At 37.7% G+C, this 19,544-nt stretch overlaps 1 protein-coding gene across 1 annotated transcript in view; it reads left to right on the top strand.

The window, feature by feature from the left end:
* Positions 1-19,544, top strand: part of CTNNA3 (catenin alpha 3) — a 1,794,797-nt gene that overhangs the window by 1,079,109 nt on the left and 696,144 nt on the right. The window contains exon 9 of the mRNA XM_075534447.1: positions 2,909-3,001. Within this exon, the coding sequence (XP_075390562.1) occupies positions 2,909-3,001 (93 nt within the window). The remainder of the gene's footprint in view (positions 1-2,908; positions 3,002-19,544) is intronic.

The following is a 19,544-nucleotide window of genomic DNA, read 5'->3' on the forward strand; positions in this document are numbered from 1 at the left end:
GCCATAGCAGTGATGGTCTTATCTTTCATTGTAATCTATAGGTATACACACACACACACACACACATTGCCTTGTGAATAACTACTCACTCTACTCAAGCACTGAGGTACATATAGCAATCATGTCTATGTGCCATGCATGAAATTTGAGCTTTTTAATTGAAGGTTATAAAATCTGTCGAATATCTTTAGGTTACAAGATTTTAATTATTAAAAAATGAAAAGAAAAGAAAACGTCTCAAAGAGTGAATACAGTCATACCCTCCATCCAAAAGAAGCTTTGTTCGTGATAAGGGCTACTAGTTATCATGTGTTCTCTGTATATTGCCTCATTTAATACACAAATCACTCCAGAAAGGTAGATTTGATCATACAGATTTAAAGGTTAAACATATCCTCAAAGATGTTAATATCTTACCTTTGATCAGAAAACGTATTAGTTGTGGCAGTCAGGATCAAATCCAGGTCTGTTTGAATACCAAACTTTTCTAGATCCTAATTCACTTAGTAGACAGAAACCATCTGTAAGGCTCTCTGAGATAATGAAGCTTTACACTTTTGAAGTATCTCAAAGTTGGATAGGCAAAGGCTGTCAGATGTTAAGTATCTCAAAATATTTAGCAACAGGGTATGTTTGCAGTCTGCTTGCCCGGACCAGGAGGGAGGTGACTTCATGCTGCTCTCGGGAACATATTTGATGGTATAAAGAATTACAAGGAATTTAGGAATAATTCTTGACAGAATAATTCAGCTTTCATCCATACATTGATGTAACTTTGGAAAATATGTCACAACTCACTCAGACAAAAGATGAAAAGAGAATTTATTTGCATCACCTCTTTATTTGGTCAAATAATAATATTTGTAATACATTCAATCATCTTGTAAAAATTATCACTAGCAAATAACATGCTCCCATTTGAGGACAGTACTTGATGGCCTGGAAAGTTTCCACAGGATACAAGAGTTCTGGTCATGACAAGTTCAAGCACACGGAGGACACACGTGCATCGAGACAGAATGAACCTTAGGTTAATTATTACTTGAGTAGGACATGCTTGTTATTACATTTGCATTGGATAGTTTTATAAAATTTAAGGCGGTTAATATAAACAGAGGAGTCCTGGACATGTGGTGGATTATGAGCTGGGTGGCTAAGCACACGGTCAGCAGTTGGAACTCACCAGCTATTCCACGGGGCTAAGCTCACAGCCTCGGAAACTCACAGGCGGGTCTCCTCTGTCCTGCAGGGTTCACCTTAATCACAAGCGACTGTACAGCTGTGACTTTGTTTTCTGAGTCTTACTTAATATAAGCAAAAACTTCAGGCTAAAAATTATTTCTGTGTTACGTTTGTCATTGTATTAGTTTGTAATACATATGGTGATGATCAAATGTCCAGAACGAGAAGTCTTAAAGCAGAATGAATGGGAAACATTAAAACTCAATGGACTAACTCAAATGTGTGGCACTTCACATGGCGCCCTTCTGAACTTTGAACTATCTTCTTATTTGACAAAAGATGGACTCAATAGCTTAATCTTATCATTTAAAACCTACAATGGTCGCATTTACAGGTCGACGTTTTCTGCAAGTGAAGTTTAAATTTTTATAAGATATATTAAATTTTTATAAGATATATTAAAGCAATTATATAGCCATATACTTTCCACGAGTGTCATTTGGGGGGCAGAGGAGTGGGGCATAGACACGGATGCCCTTTTCAAATAATTCACAAATGCGCTAATTATGTGTCAGGTTGGAAAAGTTGTGGTGCTGTGACCTTCAAGCCAATAATAGACCTTTTCAAGGAAGCCATTTCCATGTACATTAATAAAGTGAACAATGCCTTTCTAAAGTTAAATACGATATGACTGTTATTTCATTATATGTAAATGCAAAACAAGGGGTTACTTCAACACTGATGTATTAAAAGTGGTTCTATTAAAAAAACAAGACTATAAACTTACTTAAGCAATATTTTGTGGTACTCTTAAAATACAAACCAAAGATATGCTTTTTCCTTTTCATGTCATGTGGCTAATATACAGTTCTTCAGCAATTGAACTAAATTTTTGGTTGGAGCTGTAACATGGAGATGTGTTAAAATATATAATAATTAACAAAGATCAAAAAATTTAGTATTAAAAAGCAACCTTCTTGCAGTAATAGAGACAACGAAGTAGCTCAAACACTGCCTTAGTACATAAGGAGGCGGCCTGCTCACGAGAGGAAAGCTGAATAAAAGTGGGTTCAAAAGAAGAAAAAGAAAAAAAAATCTTCAGGCTTCTTCCTCATGGGTCTTTTAGGCTATAATAATGTTTGTCTGTTTGTTTTAAAATTAGATATAAGGTAACTTTTTCAAACAGCACTGAGCACTTCACTGAAGAGAGTAACCCTCGGCAGCAATGATACAGAGTTGATACAGCAATGATACAAGTGTTGACGTCGCCGACACTTGGTTCCAATGACCACTTGCACTGGCTCACACTGTCCTAGAAGTTGTTGGAGAAAATCAAGGACAGGAGAGGAAATCTCACTCTTGTGTATTAGTCCAGCTTTGGAGTGTATCTGATGCTGAGTAAAACACGGGTCAAGAGAGTCATGTTCAATACAACTTAAGCGTGGTTAAGAGACCTCTGAGAAATAATGAAACAATTGTAATGTTAAACAGCCATCATATGAAATTTCAAGAACCTATTGGCATCCAAACTATAGATATTTTTTTAGATTCTATAGGAAACCTTTATAGTTAGCTTATTATTATGATTTAATGAGGGATACTCAGCGGCCGCAAGACTTACCGATTCATTCATCAGTTGCATGTTCTCATTTGCTGAAGATGACGAGTGTTTTTGTATTTTCTTGATTATATAAAATAAGTTCCATTCTTTTGAATTGAATTTTAGGTGGCAAATCTTGCTTGTTCTATGTCTACAAATGAAGATGGAATTAAAATAGTCAAAACTGCAGCCAATCACCTGGAAACGCTGTGTCCACAGGTAAGAAATCTGTTAATATCCTCATTTTCATTATGTATTTATGTACATTGCCTATGTAAATTATTTATCTATTATATTATACTATATTACAGTTGATGTTCATGTCATTAGTTATTTATATAATACTTACATTAATAAAGTAAGCAAGGCTTTTCTAAAGTTAAATATTGTATGAATGTTTTTTCATCACACATAAATGCAAACCAAGGGGTTACTTTACTATTGACGTGTAAACAAAGAGACCTATAAAGACAAGCTTGTAAACTTGCTTAAGCAATGTATTGTGATATTCTTAAAATAGTGATCCAAATATATACTTGTTCATTTTCAAGTCACGTGGCTAATGTGGTGTGGTAGTTATGTAATCTGGTGTCAATTTGAAGATTCAGAGTGAAGAGGTGAAATCTAGCCTGTCCATCAGGCCATAGCCAATGAGGCTTCTGTGTGGGCCTGGTCTTCTCCTGAGGATTCTGGGAACTCCTGTATTCCTCCCTTGAGGTGGGAGACAGTCTCTCTCTCTGCTTAATCCCTGTGAGACATCTCTGTGGAGAAGACAAATGGAGAGAAGCTGATGGAGCCAGACCTCTGGAGGCAAAGAAGCCATGTGGAGAACCCTGCCAGTGCTGAGATGCTTACAACGTCACTGGATCTACAAGACTTCCCACTCACTGGCCTATGATCTTCCTGCATTTGGCATCATTGCATATGTTTTGTGAGTCTGAAGAGGAATTTATAGATTGGTATTGGACACATGGGCTAATAACAGACTTATGAATTTGATCTGGACTGGGCTGGGGTGTTTCCTCAATATTTAACTACTCTTGTATTTAAATCACTTTCTTATATACATGTGAGTGTTTAACAATTTGCTTCTTCAGTCTACCCAGACTAACACATGTGGCTAATAGAGAACTGACTTAGGCTGAGTTCTCTAGACAAGTAAAACCATTGATACCTCTCAGTATATAAGGAGAAAAATTGATATCCGTATATGGCTCAAAATTGTTGTAGAAATGGGGACGTTCAAATCCAGGCATGTTTTAAGTCCATGGGTCAGATGGGCAGCAGGGGCTTCTCCTGATTTGTGCAGCTTTAGGGGCGGATGAGCCCAAGGTGCAGGAAGAGCACATGCTTCTGGCTACAGCGATGGATGAATTCAAAGCCAGTGGGTCAGGTCACAGGCCTCTGGCTGCCTATTGACTGAAGGATAGTGGACTGGATGTCCATGAGCCAGATGAAATGTGAGGGTAATTAAAATATTGTTATAAATTATAGAAATCTTATTAAATTACAATACCAAAATGTGAAGTACTGTTTTGCCATCTAGTGCTATACACTTCTGCAGGTAGTGTTTTCATCTTTCTAACTCTTCCAGGGAGAGTTCTGAGCTTTTCAATATCACACCATGTCAAACGGCAGACTTGACATCCTTGAAAGAGTCACATAATGGACCTTTTCGATGTCCTTTGGGTCTGGGGGACAAAAATAAGTCTGAAGTTGTAGGTTGGATGAGTCAAAATTTCTCAACAACAACAAATTATATAGGATAACCCTGAGCAGGTACATTGTTGTTAAGCTTAAAACCAACCAGCAAACAAATACTGTTGTAACTTCCTGACCTTTTCCATGACTGCAATTTTCAATTTTCTTACAATTTCTTTATAATGCTCATGACTACTCTGTTTCCTTTGAGAAGATCTATAAATCTTATTCATTTGGAATCTCAAAAATTATGTACTATATCTTGTTGAGCTGATATCTTTTCCTTGAATTCATCCTTGAAATCTTTTTGAAATTCTTTAATATACTTAAACCACTAGACACTATTATTTTACATTGGAAAGTATCCTCAAATTTATTACAAAGCTTCAAACATTTGGGAAGAGGATCACTTGATTTTTGTTACACTGGTACATATGAGGGTTGGAGGTACAGGGAATCCAGGGTGGATGATACCTTCAGGACCAAGGGTGTGAGGGACGATGCTGGGAGAGTGGAGGGTGTGTGGGTTGGAAAGGGGGAACTGATTACAAGGATCCACATGTGACCTCTTCCCTGGGAGAGGGACAGCAGAGAAGGGGGGAAGGGAGACTCCGGATAGGGCAAGATATGACAAAATAACGAGGTATAAATTACCAAGGGCATATGAGGGAGGGGGGCATGGGGAGGGAGGGGGGAAAAAAAGAGGACCTGATGCAAGGGGCTTAAGTGGAGAGCAAATGCCTTGAGAATGATTGGGGCAGGGAATGTATGGATGTGCTTTATACAATTGATGTATGTATATGTATGGATTGTGGTAAGAGTTGTTTGAGTCCCTAATAAAATGTAAAAGAAGAAAAGAGAAAAAAATGATTAGGGCAAAGACTGTACAGATGTGCTTTATACAATTGATGTATGTATATGTATGAACTGTGAAAAGAATTGTATCAGCCCCAATAAATTGTTAAAAAAAATTTGACATTACTTCAGAGATCAAAATAATTTTCTTCTATAACACAAATAATATATATTTTAAGGGGTCCTAATGAGACTAAAATAAATGAGAGAACTTGTCTTCAGAGACATGTTTAAACACAAATATCTTTTGATTCATCCTTGTATATTATATAATAATATAACCCATATGCTCATATATTGAACATTGTCTTTGGACTCTGTAAAGATATTGAGCCAATTTACGTGTGTGAGTGCGAGTGCACACATGCTCAGAGAGTGAGAGAGATTTATGTTAAGGAATTGGCTAAAAAATGTTAGGGATTGACATGCCTAAACTCCGTAGAGCAGACCAAAGGCTGGTGATACTTAAAGCCTGGTTAGGTGATGAGAAGAGTTAAGTATATGCTAATTCTGGAAAAAATATTTATCATCTAGAGCAGTGGTTTTCAACCTTTCTAATGTCACAACACTTTAATACAGTTTGTCATGTTGTGACCCCCCAACCACAAAATTATTTTTATTGCTATTTCATAATTGCAATTTTGCTACTACTGTTATGAACTGGGCACTCCTGCGGAAGAGTCATTCCACCCCCAAAGGGGTAACGACCCACAGGTAGAGGACCTGCTGGTCTAGGGGAAGAAGGCAGAAGGAAAATCCAATATTGCTTTAAAGGTCAGTAATGAATTGCTTAAGGATCACCCACACAGTGGAAGGCAGTCTGCTTTACTCTAGTCCAACTGGGTAATCACATGGAACCACTTAGGAACAGCTAGTGTTTGACTAAGCACGTGAACACCATAGCCTAATCAACTGGACTCTCAAACTTTAACAATCATAGGCATCATGCAACCAGAGGTAAGAGAAAGAAGAGATACATGTTAGCAACAACACACACCCTTTGAACCGCTGCATATAAAGTACAAAGCTAGTGAAGAATTCCAACCCATGGTGGGCTACCAAAAGATGATCGTATCTGTCTTAGAAAAATAAAACTGGAATTTTCCTTGGAAGGACGGCTAGATGTAAATTCACTTGCTTTGGACACCCCACGAGGAAGGACTAATTGCTTAGAAAGGACGACATGTTTGGTAAGGTAGAGGGTCAATAATAATGAGAGAGACCTTTCATAAGATAATGGCACAATAGCCAGAACATGGTGCTCAAACGAGTAAAGAATCCAGCACCTGCCTGGTCTGTTTTCATTTTGCTATACATCGGGTTTCTAGTAGTTGGTGCTACTGCTTGGCAAAAAATAACACCAAAGGCTCAACGATTTTGGTTGATAATAATGCCAATGGGAATCAACATTCTGATTGATAGAGTTTGTCCCCAAATTACTGTGCTTTAATATGTTTGTATCTAATAATAAATTCTGAAACAGTTACTCTTAGCTCTTCCCTGCTTCAAAATGATTCTGAAAATTTACCGGCTTATGCTCTAAGTCCTGAAATTCTGAATTAGTCGGTCTGGAATACAGATGTTCATTTGGGAACAAACTGGTGTCTTAATCTTGCTGTAGTATTTTCAGTCACCTTATATGCATGTGAAAGTTGGTCACTGAGTAAGGAAGACAGAAGAAGAATTGATGAATTTAATTAAGGTACTGGCAAAAATATTTAATGTGCAAGAACTGCTGTGCTAATCTGGCTATATTAGAGAAACAAATCCACCAAAACTCACATGTATAAGAGAGAGTTTTCTATAAAGTTTAAGTGCACATCAAGAAAACATCCCAACCCAGTCCTGCCCAAGTCCATAAGTCCAACATTAACCCATATATCCAACACCAATCCACAAAGTCCTCCTCCATCTCACAAAACATAGGCAATTATGCTGACTGCAAGAGGAAAGCCAAATCAGTGAATGTGTAAGCATCTCAGCACTGACGGGGGTCTCCACATGAGTGCTCTAGCACCCAGGGCTGCATTGGGGTAGGTCCATTTGGCTTCTCCTTAGGAATGTCTTGCAGAAAGTGAGCCTTTCCAGCTGAAGCGTGGAATTGCTAAGGCAGCTGCACCCTGGCCCGACCATCACAAAACAAGAGACCCGAGAACTCGAAAGTCGAGGGTCACCTAGCCATTTATCTCTCCGCCCTTCAATTAACCCCACATGTGTTTATCGGCCAGGTTGGCACAATAAACTTTAACTATATCAACTGCCAAAAGAACACAGATATCTATCTTGGCAAAAGTTCAGCCAGAATGCTGCTTTGCAATGAGGATAGCTAAACTCGATCTAAAGCACTTAGACATGCTATCGAGAGAACCCAGTCCCTGGAAAGGGATGTCATTGGTAGTACAGTACAGGAGTAGTCAACAAAAAGAAGAACCCCCCAAAACAAAACAAAACAAAACAAAACAAGAGGAAGACCCTTAAAGATATGTACTAACAAAGTGACTGCAACAGTAAGCTCAAATATAAGAATAAATTTGAGGTTGGCACAGGACCTGGGACATTTTGTGTATATGATTGCTATGAACCAGAACAGACATGATGATGACACCTAACAAACACGTATGCTTTTTACCAATCGTTTGTCAGTTTCTCATATTATGGTGATTATGTACTGCAAGGCTTCTGGAAGCTATGTCACCTGACTTTCAAATACCAGCATTGTCATCCATCGCGAACAGGCTTCAGCAGTTTCCAGTCTAAGACTCATAAGAAAAACTTGGCAATATAGTTTAAAATCTATCCACTAAGAGCCCAGTAAATCACACAATATCTGTGTAATGTAGTGCTGTAAAGTGAGCCCCATAGATTGAAAGGTGAGTTGCTGTCCTATACTGTGTGCACGAATGATTTGGCAATGCATCCAAGACTGGATAACATCTCCAAGAATCAGCCAACTTGATGGCAACTAAAAATAACTATATGTATTTTTGTATTGGAGATATCAAGGAAAAGAGAAGAAGAGAAATTTCAGATGTGTAGGTGTAGAGATATTGCCGATTTGACCCCAAAGCAATGAAATAAAGTATATATCAAAATTGGTGAATCACAAGATCTTTTACATTTCCTAGTGCATCAAAAAGTCATGCTTATGCTGTGATCAACTAGGTGTACAATATTACTATGAAATGTTTACAATATTGTGCGAATTACCAAATGCTATACAAAGATGCAATATGGGCACATGATTTTAGAAATATGGTCCTTATAGACTTGCTTGACAGTGTTTTCATAACTCTTTAATTTGTGAAGTACAATTTAAAAAGTGCAATAAACCAAGATATGCCTGTGTATGTATAGACCCCTATGTGAAAAAAAGAGATAGATTTAGCAATATGGTTTTGTATCCTTGGAAATTTTCTAAAAAGTTTCTCACGAGAATATTAATAGTGGCTAATTACAGGAGTGAGGACAGTACTTTTTTTCCATGTCCAGTTCAGTGACAGTGATTATATATATATTTATATATATATATATATATTTTTTATTAGGGTCTCATACTACTCTTTTTACAATCCGTACAAACATCATTTGTGTCCAGCACATTTGTACATAAGTTGCCATCATCATTTTCAAAATGCCCCTGGCATGAGCCCTCATTTTCCCCCTCCATCCCCTCTTCCCCCTCCCCCAGAACCATTGATAATTTATAAATAATTATTATTTTATTATATCTTACACCATCCGATATCTTCCTCACCCAGTTCTCTGCTGTCCGTCCTCCAGGGAGGAGGTTATATGTAGACCTTGTCATCTGTTTCCCGTTTCTTCCTCACCCTCCCTCCCACCTTCCTGATATCACCACTCTCACCACTGTTCCTGAGGGGCTTATCTGTCCTGGATTCCCTGTATTTCCAGTCCCTAGCCATGCCACTGTACATCTCCTGGTCCAGCTGGTTATGTAAGGTAGAATTAGGATCCTGATAATGGGGAGGAGGAAGCATTCAAGAACTAGAGGGAAATTGTATGTTTCATCATTGCTATACTACGCTCTGACTGGTTCATCACATCCCCACAGCCCTTCTGCAAGGGAATGTCCAATTTCTCCCAGATGGGCCCTGGGTTCCCACTCTGCACTCCCCCTCATTCACAATGCTATGATTTTTTTTTTTTTGTCTTTGATACCTGATCTCTTCAATGCCTTGTCATCTCACAGGCTGGTGTGCATTTTCCATATGGACTTTGTTGTTTTTCAGTTAGATGGCCCCTTGTTTATCTTCCAGTCTATGGGACCCCAGATTCTATATATTTTGACAACTGGGCACCATCAGCTTTCTTCACCGCACTTGCCCATGCACCTGCTTTGTCTTCAGCGTTTGAATCGGGGTAGGCTGGTGTGCTTCTTCCTTGTGGGCTTTGTTGTTTCTTAGCGAGATGGCCACCTGATTATCTTCAAGCCTTTAAGACCCCCGATGTTATATCATTTGATAGGCAGACACCATCAGCTTTGTTCTCAACTTTTGCTTATGCACCCACTTTGTCCTCAGTGAGCTAGTTGGGACAGGCGGGTGTGCTTCTTTCATGTGGGTTTGGTTGTCTCTCAGCTAGATGGCTGCCTGTTTATCTTCAGGTCTTTAAGACTTCAAGTGCTATATCTTTTGGTAACTGGGCACTATCAACTTTCTTCACCACATTTGCTTGTGCACCCATTGTCTTCAGTGAATTCAGGTTCTATATCTTTTGGTAGCCGGGCATCATCAGCTTTCTTCACCACATTTGCCTGTGCACCCATTGTCATCAGCGATCATGCCAGGCAGGTGAGCATCTCAGACTGCCAAATTATTAGAACAGAATGTTCTTGTGTTGAGAGAGAACTTGAGCAGGGGCCCACTGGAGGACAGTACTTTTAATTTCTATTTTATATTTTAAAGACTTAATTTAATCACAAATTTGTATTTTATTAGTATCTAAAAAACACAATTAATTTCTTTAAATCTTATGAGTGATTTTGGAATATTTTAAGAACCATTGAACTGAATAAACTTATAGGGTTTGTTTAATGTTTATAAAATTTGTTCAAATTCTCTTAAATTTCACTGAATTAAATAAGCTTAAGTTCTTACTGTACCTACAGAACTACAACTGGAAAGCTTTTCATAGTTACAGGTGACACATACTAAAAAGAAGAAGAATGTCACTTGGAGAATAGTTAGCAGAGGATGACTGAAATAGTGACATGGCTTGAAAATCTGTCATGAAAAACTGCAAAAGTCTTAAAAGCAACGGGGCATTTTCAGCCTAGATTGGGTAATACTTGGACAAACATGATCACTGTCATCACATCTTTCAAGAGCTTTGATATAAAATACTTGTTCTCAATTACCCTGAGGGTAGAATTTTAACCCATGAACAGAAGCTAAAAGGATATGAATTTTAGTTTGACATAGAGACATGTTTCCTAACATAGCTATCCTGAAAATAGCTGTTCTCTGGAGGTTATGAGGGATTTAAAGTTTTCAACACCACAAGCATTTACACACAATGCAATTGGTCACTGGACTAGCCTTACAGGACACAAGCCTGGGGTAAGAAGTTGATCTGGAAGCCATTTAATGTTTAATCATGAGATTATCTAATGGAGCTGCCTTTTGTATAAAGTAACGTGGTCCGGGTGATAGCTTTGACAGAGTACTGTAGCTGTTTACTAGTTATACTGAAAATTGGTGGGGAATAAAGCACTTTAGAGGGCTTTATCCCATTCCATTTCAACAGGTGCCTTGGAAAAATATTTTAAAATAAACACATTTTTATATAGCATGAAACAGAAAAACAGACAGAATCAAGGTTCTAAAATAAGTTTATAATGTGGATCAATATTTGAAAATTTAGAAGTTGACATTTAATTGGGGTAAACATAAAATCACATTCTTAAGGCAATTGGCCAGGGATGTAAATGACCTTCCTATCAGACGGAGTGCATTGGAAGGTGGATTAGTGCAGATGTAGCTAGGATAAAATTGAACACCCAATAAGGTTTGTTCTTCCATTTGACCTATTTTGAATTTGTTCTAGATTTTAATATTTTCTGTGTTCTTTTTTGATTGAAGTTTTTCTCTACTTTATTTTGCTATAAGTGTGTGTGTGTGTGTGTGTGTGTGTTTTTCCATATGTGAAATCTACAGAGACAGAATCTGGATTAATAATTTGTTAGGGTTATGGCAGAGGAGCTTGAGGGAAAATAAGGAATTTATAAGAATAGGTATGTTAAAATGAGGAGCTAATAAGAATGAGTATAAGACAGGAAAATGTTCTAGAATTGATTATAGTGGTGATTTCACAACTCTTTTTAATATGATGAAGGCATAGAGTTGTATGATATGTGAATTAAAAATCAACAAAAATATTTTAAAAACTTTGCTCATTAAAGGCACAAAGGATTTCTGGAATTAAGGAGGACTATTATTATTTCAGTCAATGACTTTCAAATACAGGTCTGTGTTTAGACCAGTCCAAGCATTTGCATGGTACATAGTGATAGTCTATGAACAAAACCAATAATATTGAACTATGAAGTCCAAGCTGAACTGAATTAGAAAAATAAATAAATAAAAGCAAGGCTCCAGTAACAGGCACAATATCAATTGAAAGGTTCCAAGCAAGTCAGATGCAACAGTACAGGTGTTCTCTTGCCTATGCCAAGAAATTTAGAAGACAGTTATTTGGCCAAATGACCAGAAAATATTCATATATGTACCGTTTCTAATATAAGTGAGCCAACACTATGCAAAACATATTGAATAATATCATTAATATTATAATCAAGTGAAATTTTGCTTAGGATCATTTAAAAATGGCTGCAGCTTGAGATTGTCAAGCCAAATCTGAAAGAGGAGAAAGAATTAAGGATATCATTGCTGATATCATATTGATCCTTGAGGAAGGCATAGAACTTTAAGAAAACATTTATCTCTGTTTTATTGACTCTGCAAATCCCTGTGTGGGTCCTAACTAATTATGGGTAACATTGTGAAGAATGGGGAGTCCAGAAAACAAACTGTGCTTCAGAGGAATCCATAAAGACCAGGTGACATTTCAAACAGAACAAGGGATACTGAGTTGCTTAACCTTAAGAAAACTATATTTCATGATGTGTGCTTTCTCCAGATTAATTCAATCTATGCCAAGCTAATAATTAGAGAGAGTGTATTAGATGAAGAGGAATGTTGTTCAGGATTAATGAAAGGTTCACAAATAACCAGCAGCACGCAGCAAGCAAACTTACTTGCTGAAAGTGAGGAGAACTTGAAGAACTTACTGATGATGGTCAAAGACAGCAGACTTCAGTCTGGGTTCACTTTAATGTAATAAAAACAAAGCTCCTCACAACGGAACCAATAAACATCATTCCAATAAGTGGAGAAAAGATTGAAGTTCTCAAATATGCCATTTTACTTGGCCACACAATAACTGCCGTGGTGGCAACAGTCGGGAAATAAAGCAATCTGCTAGACAAGATCTCTTAGAAGGAAAGGGATGTGTCATTTGGGCAAGCTAAGATGTCCCTGATGTGAGCCAGGTATTTTCAGGTGCCTTATATGTGTTTGAAAGGCGGACAATTAACGAGAAAAACTGAAGAGTAATTGGTAGCTTGATTCGGTATTGGTAAATAATATTAAATATATCACGAGCTATAGAAGAATGAACAAAGTTATTGTGGAGTAGATACTGCCAGAATGTTCCCTAGAAGCCTGAATGATGAGATTTGGACTCAAGTGCTCTGAAATGTTATTAGAAGGGAACAGTCCAAGGAGAAGGTCATGGAAATGACATAGATCCATTCTCATAGATCTCAAAAAGAAGATCATGTGCAATGAATCTACCAAATTAAAACAATTGTTAGGAGACACAGGACTAGGCAATGTTTTGAACGATTGTACCGACTGTTACTCTCAGTCAGAAATGATTCAGAGATTCACCGGCACCTAACAACAATGTAGTGAAATTTTCTAAGGTTAGTTGATTTTTTAAATAAGGTAAAATATAGCTTTTTATTCTAAATCTATGAACTTTCTACTTTTTCATATTAATCAAAGTATTCTTTTTAGGAAGTAATTATGAAGACAGATAAAAGTTTTCCATTACTGTTTGGCACCTTTCCAACATTCTTTTGGCAGCTTCCCTGCGTCCATTTTTCACCTTTGAAAAATATCTGTGAACTGAAAATCAGGAAAAGTGAAACTATTTCTTTAAGTGACTCAATGTATATCAGTTTTATAACATGAGGGGGCCTATTACAGTTTTAATATTACCACAAGGCTTATCTTGTGATGTCGAGGAAAATTCTCCATATTTTGCTCAAGTATGCTCATGTCTGAAATGCTGCACTGGTGCCTGGAGCCAACAGTTTATACATTTCTATAATTAGAATGAGTTCACTAAGCCACTAAAAACCAATGAACTGCAGCAGAATATTGTCAGGTATAGTAACAGAAGATAAGCCCATCAGGTTGGGAGGCATTCAAAATCTGACCCAGGAAGACTTCCCTTCTTAAAGTGGTGCTGACCTTGAGGATGTGGATGGAGTAAAGATTTGGGGACCATCATTTGCTGACAGGAAATGATTTAAAATAAAAAGAAACAGATGCAAGTATCTATTAAAAATCAGAACTTGAGGGGTGTGAAGTATGAATCTAGGCAAATAAAATGTCATAAAAATAAAATGGAATGCTTGAAGATCAATAGTCTAAGCATTGGTGAACTGAAATGGATTGATATTGCCCACTTTGAATCAGGAAACTATATGAGAGAATGACAGATTCGAGAGAAATGGTGTCAGTTTCATCATCAAAAAGAATATTTCAAGATCTATCATGAAGCACAATACTGGAAGTGATAGGATAACATCTATATGCCAACAAAGAAGTTCAATTAATACAACTATTATTCAAATGTATAGAACAATCAGTAAAGCTACTGATGGACACATTTGATGAATCCTACCTACTTCTTCAATTTGAAATTAATTGAGATAGTTAAGGTTTATTGTGCGAAACTGGCCGATAAACACAGGTGGGATTAATTGAAGGTTGGAGGGATAAATGGCTCAGTGAGCCTTGCCTTTCTAGTTCTCGGGTCTCTTGGTTTCTGAAGGTTGGACCAGTGTTCAGCTGCCTTAGCCAGTTCCCTGCTTCCACTGGCAACGCTTACTTCCTGCAAGACATCCGTGAGGAGAAGCCACATGGACCTACCCCAATGCAGCCCTGGATGCTGCAGCAGCCATGTGGAGACCCCTGTCAGCGCTGAGATGCTTACATGCTCACTGATTTTGCTTTCCTCCTGCAGTCGACATCATTGTGTATGTTTTGTGAGATTGAGGAGGACTTTGTAGATTGGTGTTGGACATATGGGCTAATGGACTTAGGGGCCTGGGCAGCATGGGTTGGGATGCTTTCTGAATGTACACTTACTCTTTATATAAAATACTCAAGCACGTACGAGTTTCTGTGGATTTGTTTCTTTAGTTTACCTAGACTAACACATTAATCAAACTTGTTATCAAGATGCATTGATAATTATTGGTCATTGGAATGTGAAAGATTGAAACAAATTGGAAGGAATAAAGAGTGACTATACATGTGAGTCTCAATAGGTGAAATAATCAGGTTTCAAATTGACTACATGCGTGGGCAGAATCAATGGAGAAGTTCAATACACCAGTCAAAACAAGACCAGGGCCAACTGTGGGAGAGACCAGCAAATGCTCATGTGTAAGGTCAGGTCATAGCTGAAAAACTAAAGCTTAAGAGATCCAAAATATAACCTTGCATCAAGCTGAAAGAACCAAGGAAAAAATCCCTAGCATCTAGTTAAAATACTGAAGGGTTTTATGCACAAATTATTGAATGATTCAAGAAGCATCAAAATGAGAAAATGTCCTAAAATTGTTTGTACTGATATTTGCACACCTCATTTTAATATGATCGAACTATTGAATTATATGATATGTGAATATATGTTGGTAAACCTGCTTTAAAAAAGAAAATACAAAGGATACACAGAGTCACTTTGAAGTACTGAAGAGCAAGGATGTGACTGATGAGTTTGTTAGTCTTGGGTTTACTAGAGAAACAAATTCATAGACACTCATATGTGTACAAGAAAGAGCTTTATATAAAAGAGCAATTGTATATTGAGAAACATCTCAGTCCAGATCAAGTCCATATGTCCCATATTAGCCCATAAGTCCGATATCAATCCATGAAGTCCTCTTCAGATTCATGCAACATATGCAATGATGATGAAAGCAGGAAAATCACAGGCCAGTGGGTTGAAAGTCTTGTGGCTCAAGTGGCAGTGGAGGCATCTCAATGCTGGCAGGGGTCTCCATGTGGGTCATCCAAGTCCAGGACTCTAGCATAGCTCCATGTGTCTGTCAACAGGAATGTACTGCAGAGAAGAAGTATGTCCTACCTCCAGTGAACTATTTGTCTTCTTAGTGCCTCCAAATGAGGTCATCAAGCTGTGACCTGATTGACAGGCTAAACTCCACCCTTTCACTCTTAATAGCTTCAAGTTGGCACCAGATTATGTGCCTGCCAAAAGGAGTAAGCTTCATCTGACCATGCCATGGTATTTCCAATCACCTCAATGACATGTGAAAAAATATGACAGAAGAATTGATTGATGCCTATTAATTATGGTGTTGACAATGAATATTAAAACTACTGTGGGCTATCAGAAGAATGAACATATCTGTCTTGGAAGAAATACAGCCAAAATATTCTTTAGAAGCAAAGAAGTTTTAGACTGTGTACATGTACTTTGGGCATGTTATTAAGAGAGGCAAGTAGAGGGCATCATAAGTGGTAAAGTAGAACAGCTAAAATGGGGGATAACTTTTTGATGGATTAACAGAGTAGCTACTACCCTAGGCTTCTGTATAACAATAATTGGGAGGATGGTGCAGCACTGGGCTGTGTTTGGTTCTGTCATACATGAGGTTGCTATTGGTCAGAACAGATTTGAGGGCACCTAATAACCATAACAAGTCACAGTGACGATTACCTTATTACTGAAAATATTTAAACAAACGTCAAAATGAGACCTCTGTCCCCGCAATATCCTGTATGGGACATTTCGTTATTAGAGAAAGAGAAATTATATGGTCTCAAAGCTTTCTCTTTAAAAATAATTTAAAATAAAAAGCATGCTGGGAATTTGTTGCTGTTGTAGATACCTTTGGATCTGTTTTTAACTCATTACCCAAGATCAGCAAATAGCAGTGCTCCATATGGTTGCTAGGTCATACTCTGTATGGGGACGTGTCTACAGATCTTGTGTTTTGTCGTGTGCTAGGCAGACTCAAACTGCCATCCTTTCTAGTAACAGCCAAGTGATGATTGTGCCAGCAGGGATTCTTGATTAAAAACTAGGTGAATGGTTTTTCTATGGTGAATATATGCTAAAAAAAGAAGACTCTTAAAGTTGCTTAGCATTTTGGTTTTCTAATCAAGATGTAGTTTTAACCAATAGCATCAATGTCTTCAACAACTTGGTAATGTCTTCTTGTGTCTTTCTTTCCATTGGTGTACAATAACCTAAAATGGCTAACCTAGCTTTCAGAGGCACCTCATCTATTTTCCGTGATTTATTTTTACTTAAAGATAACATAGTTCCATATCTTTTCAAAAATTATAATTACCTTCTCGTATGTTGGATATATTCAAGTGTATGGGAAAAATCAGGGCTATCCCACACATTACAGCTTGTGAATTATAAAATGAAAGAAACAAAATCTTACTGGAGGAGGGTATGCACTGGATGTCACCTGCATTCATATTTAAACATGAGAGACTGAAAACTCTGGGGAAGGTAGGAGTATTTGTTCCACTGATGTATGCTAAAAATAGTGTCAGGCACCACGCATGGTTACAGAATTATTGGATGATAGGCATTGGATTAAGGATGAAAGTTAACACTATTCCCCAAACGCCTTTATTCCCTGGAAGGTGTGAAAGCTCCCAGTTGCCAGCCAAAGTGATGAAAGGTCCCCATGTGACACGCTGTCTGCTAAAGTACAAGCTATGTGAAATGACTGGCATTATCTCCCTCTGTAAGGACACGATTGTTTCATTACAACAGTAGCTTGTTCTGATAAACTTATGATGTGTTGCTGTGTTTTGTACATACTTCAATGAGGACATTGAGTTTATCTTTTTCAAATGGAAAAACATGCTCTGATTTGTATGGTTTTGTGTGTGTGTGATCGAGAATCTGTCATATCTGTGAATTGAAAGCACTTAATTTTCTAAGTATCATGCTTTGGGGAAGCAAATATTTTTTCTTTCAGTTTCTATAAATGATAATGATGGATGCTTTGGTTTTTACCTAGCAATATAGAATGGAAACAAATAATCAGAAATAACTATGTTCTTTAAGACTCCCAGGGTATACCTGAGAATGTTTTGACAGGTCTTCTACAATTATGCCTAAGAGATTTCTTTTCTCTTTAGAGCAGTAGTTCTCAACCTGTGGCTCGTGACCCCTTGGGGCTTGAACAGCCCTTTCACAGGGGTTGCCTCAGACCATCAGAAAACATATAAATATTTCACAATATGTAATTACATATTTTTGTGATTAATAACTATGCTTTAATTATGTTCAATTTGTAACAATGAAAATACATCCTGTGTATCAGATATTTACATTACGATTCATAACAGTAGCAAAATTACAGTTATGAAGTAGCGAGGAAAATAATTTTAGGGTTGGGGGTCACCACAACATGACGAACCACATTAAAGAGTCATAGCATTAGGAAGATTGAGAACCACTGCTTTAGAGAATGGCACAAACTATTCTAACATCGTGGCAGGGAAGAGCTATGCAATACATTAAAAATGGCTATAATAGAGCTGATACAAAGGGCTTAAGTAGAAAGAAAATGTTTGGAAATGATGATGGCAACGTATGTAAAAGTGTTTTAAATGCAATTGAATTATGGATTTTTATAAGATATGTAAGAGCCCACCAATAAAATGATTTTTAACAGGCTAAAAAAGGACTCTAAAAAAGATGATCACGATCAACAGCTATATTGTCCAGACTAGCTCGGATAATTTCAGACTGGAGGTTCCTTCCCTGTGACACCCTGATATTGATGAAGGGAGCTAGAGCTTGAATGCGGCTATGGACACACTTGCTTTCAAATCCCTGCTACTGATCCGTATCTTTGTACTATCCTTGATATGTCCTGTCTCAATTACACAGCCACTTGCTTTCACTCACTTCAAGAATTGTTTTTCTCTTGTTACATATGTGCTTGTCTTACTAGGAACATATATGAAATTAGGAGGTGCCAAATGCAAGGAGTAGAGATCATACAAAGTGCCCACTGGGGTTTCTCTAAGGAAGAGAAGTCCTAAGGTCCGAGTTCAACTTAACATTAGCTAAGAAAATCTCAGGTAGTGTATCCCAGAATAAGAAACCAAACCTATGGAAGAGAAGTTACAGCCATCAAGTTCTACTAAGAAACAAAAACCCACCCCCCTGCCATTGATGTCCTTCTGACTTGTAGTGACTCTATAGGACAGAGAGATCTCCCTCGGGCTTCTGAGAACACTGATTTTCCTGAAAGCAGATAGCCTCATCTTTCTCCCTTCGAGCAGCTAGTGGATTTGAACTGTTGATCTTGTGGGCAGAAGTCCAATGTCTAACCTACAGTGCCAGAAGGGTACAATTCTATTAGGAAAACAAAGCAAAGAGAAATTTACTACCCTTGAATCTATGCTGATTCCTAGAGACCCTATAGGACAAGACGGAACTTCCCCCTGAGTTCCCGAGACTGTGACTATTTACAGAAGTAGAAAACCCCATTTCCCCCTGTGGAGTGGTTGCTTATTTCAAACTGCTGACCTTGTAGTTAGCATCCCAACTTGTAACCACTCACTACCAGGACACCTCCTATAAGGAAAATAATAAGTTAACAACTTGGAAGTAAGTATCCAGGAAAAAGTACAATCTAATATGCAGACTGAGACAAAAAAGTTCAGAATTGAACACAAACAAGAGTGTCTGTGAGAGAGCCCTCCTTTGTGCTTATGACTATATTAATTGAATTTGTATTAAGAGAATGTTAGCTTGAGAGATGTGATGGGACAAAGGCGCAAAGGGAAATAATGACTGGGCATTGTTTACACTGAGTTTACAGTCA

The sequence above is a fragment of the Tenrec ecaudatus genome, chromosome 16 (assembly GCF_050624435.1).
Source record: "Tenrec ecaudatus isolate mTenEca1 chromosome 16, mTenEca1.hap1, whole genome shotgun sequence".
In the NCBI taxonomy this organism is placed as follows: domain Eukaryota; kingdom Metazoa; phylum Chordata; class Mammalia; order Afrosoricida; family Tenrecidae; genus Tenrec; species Tenrec ecaudatus.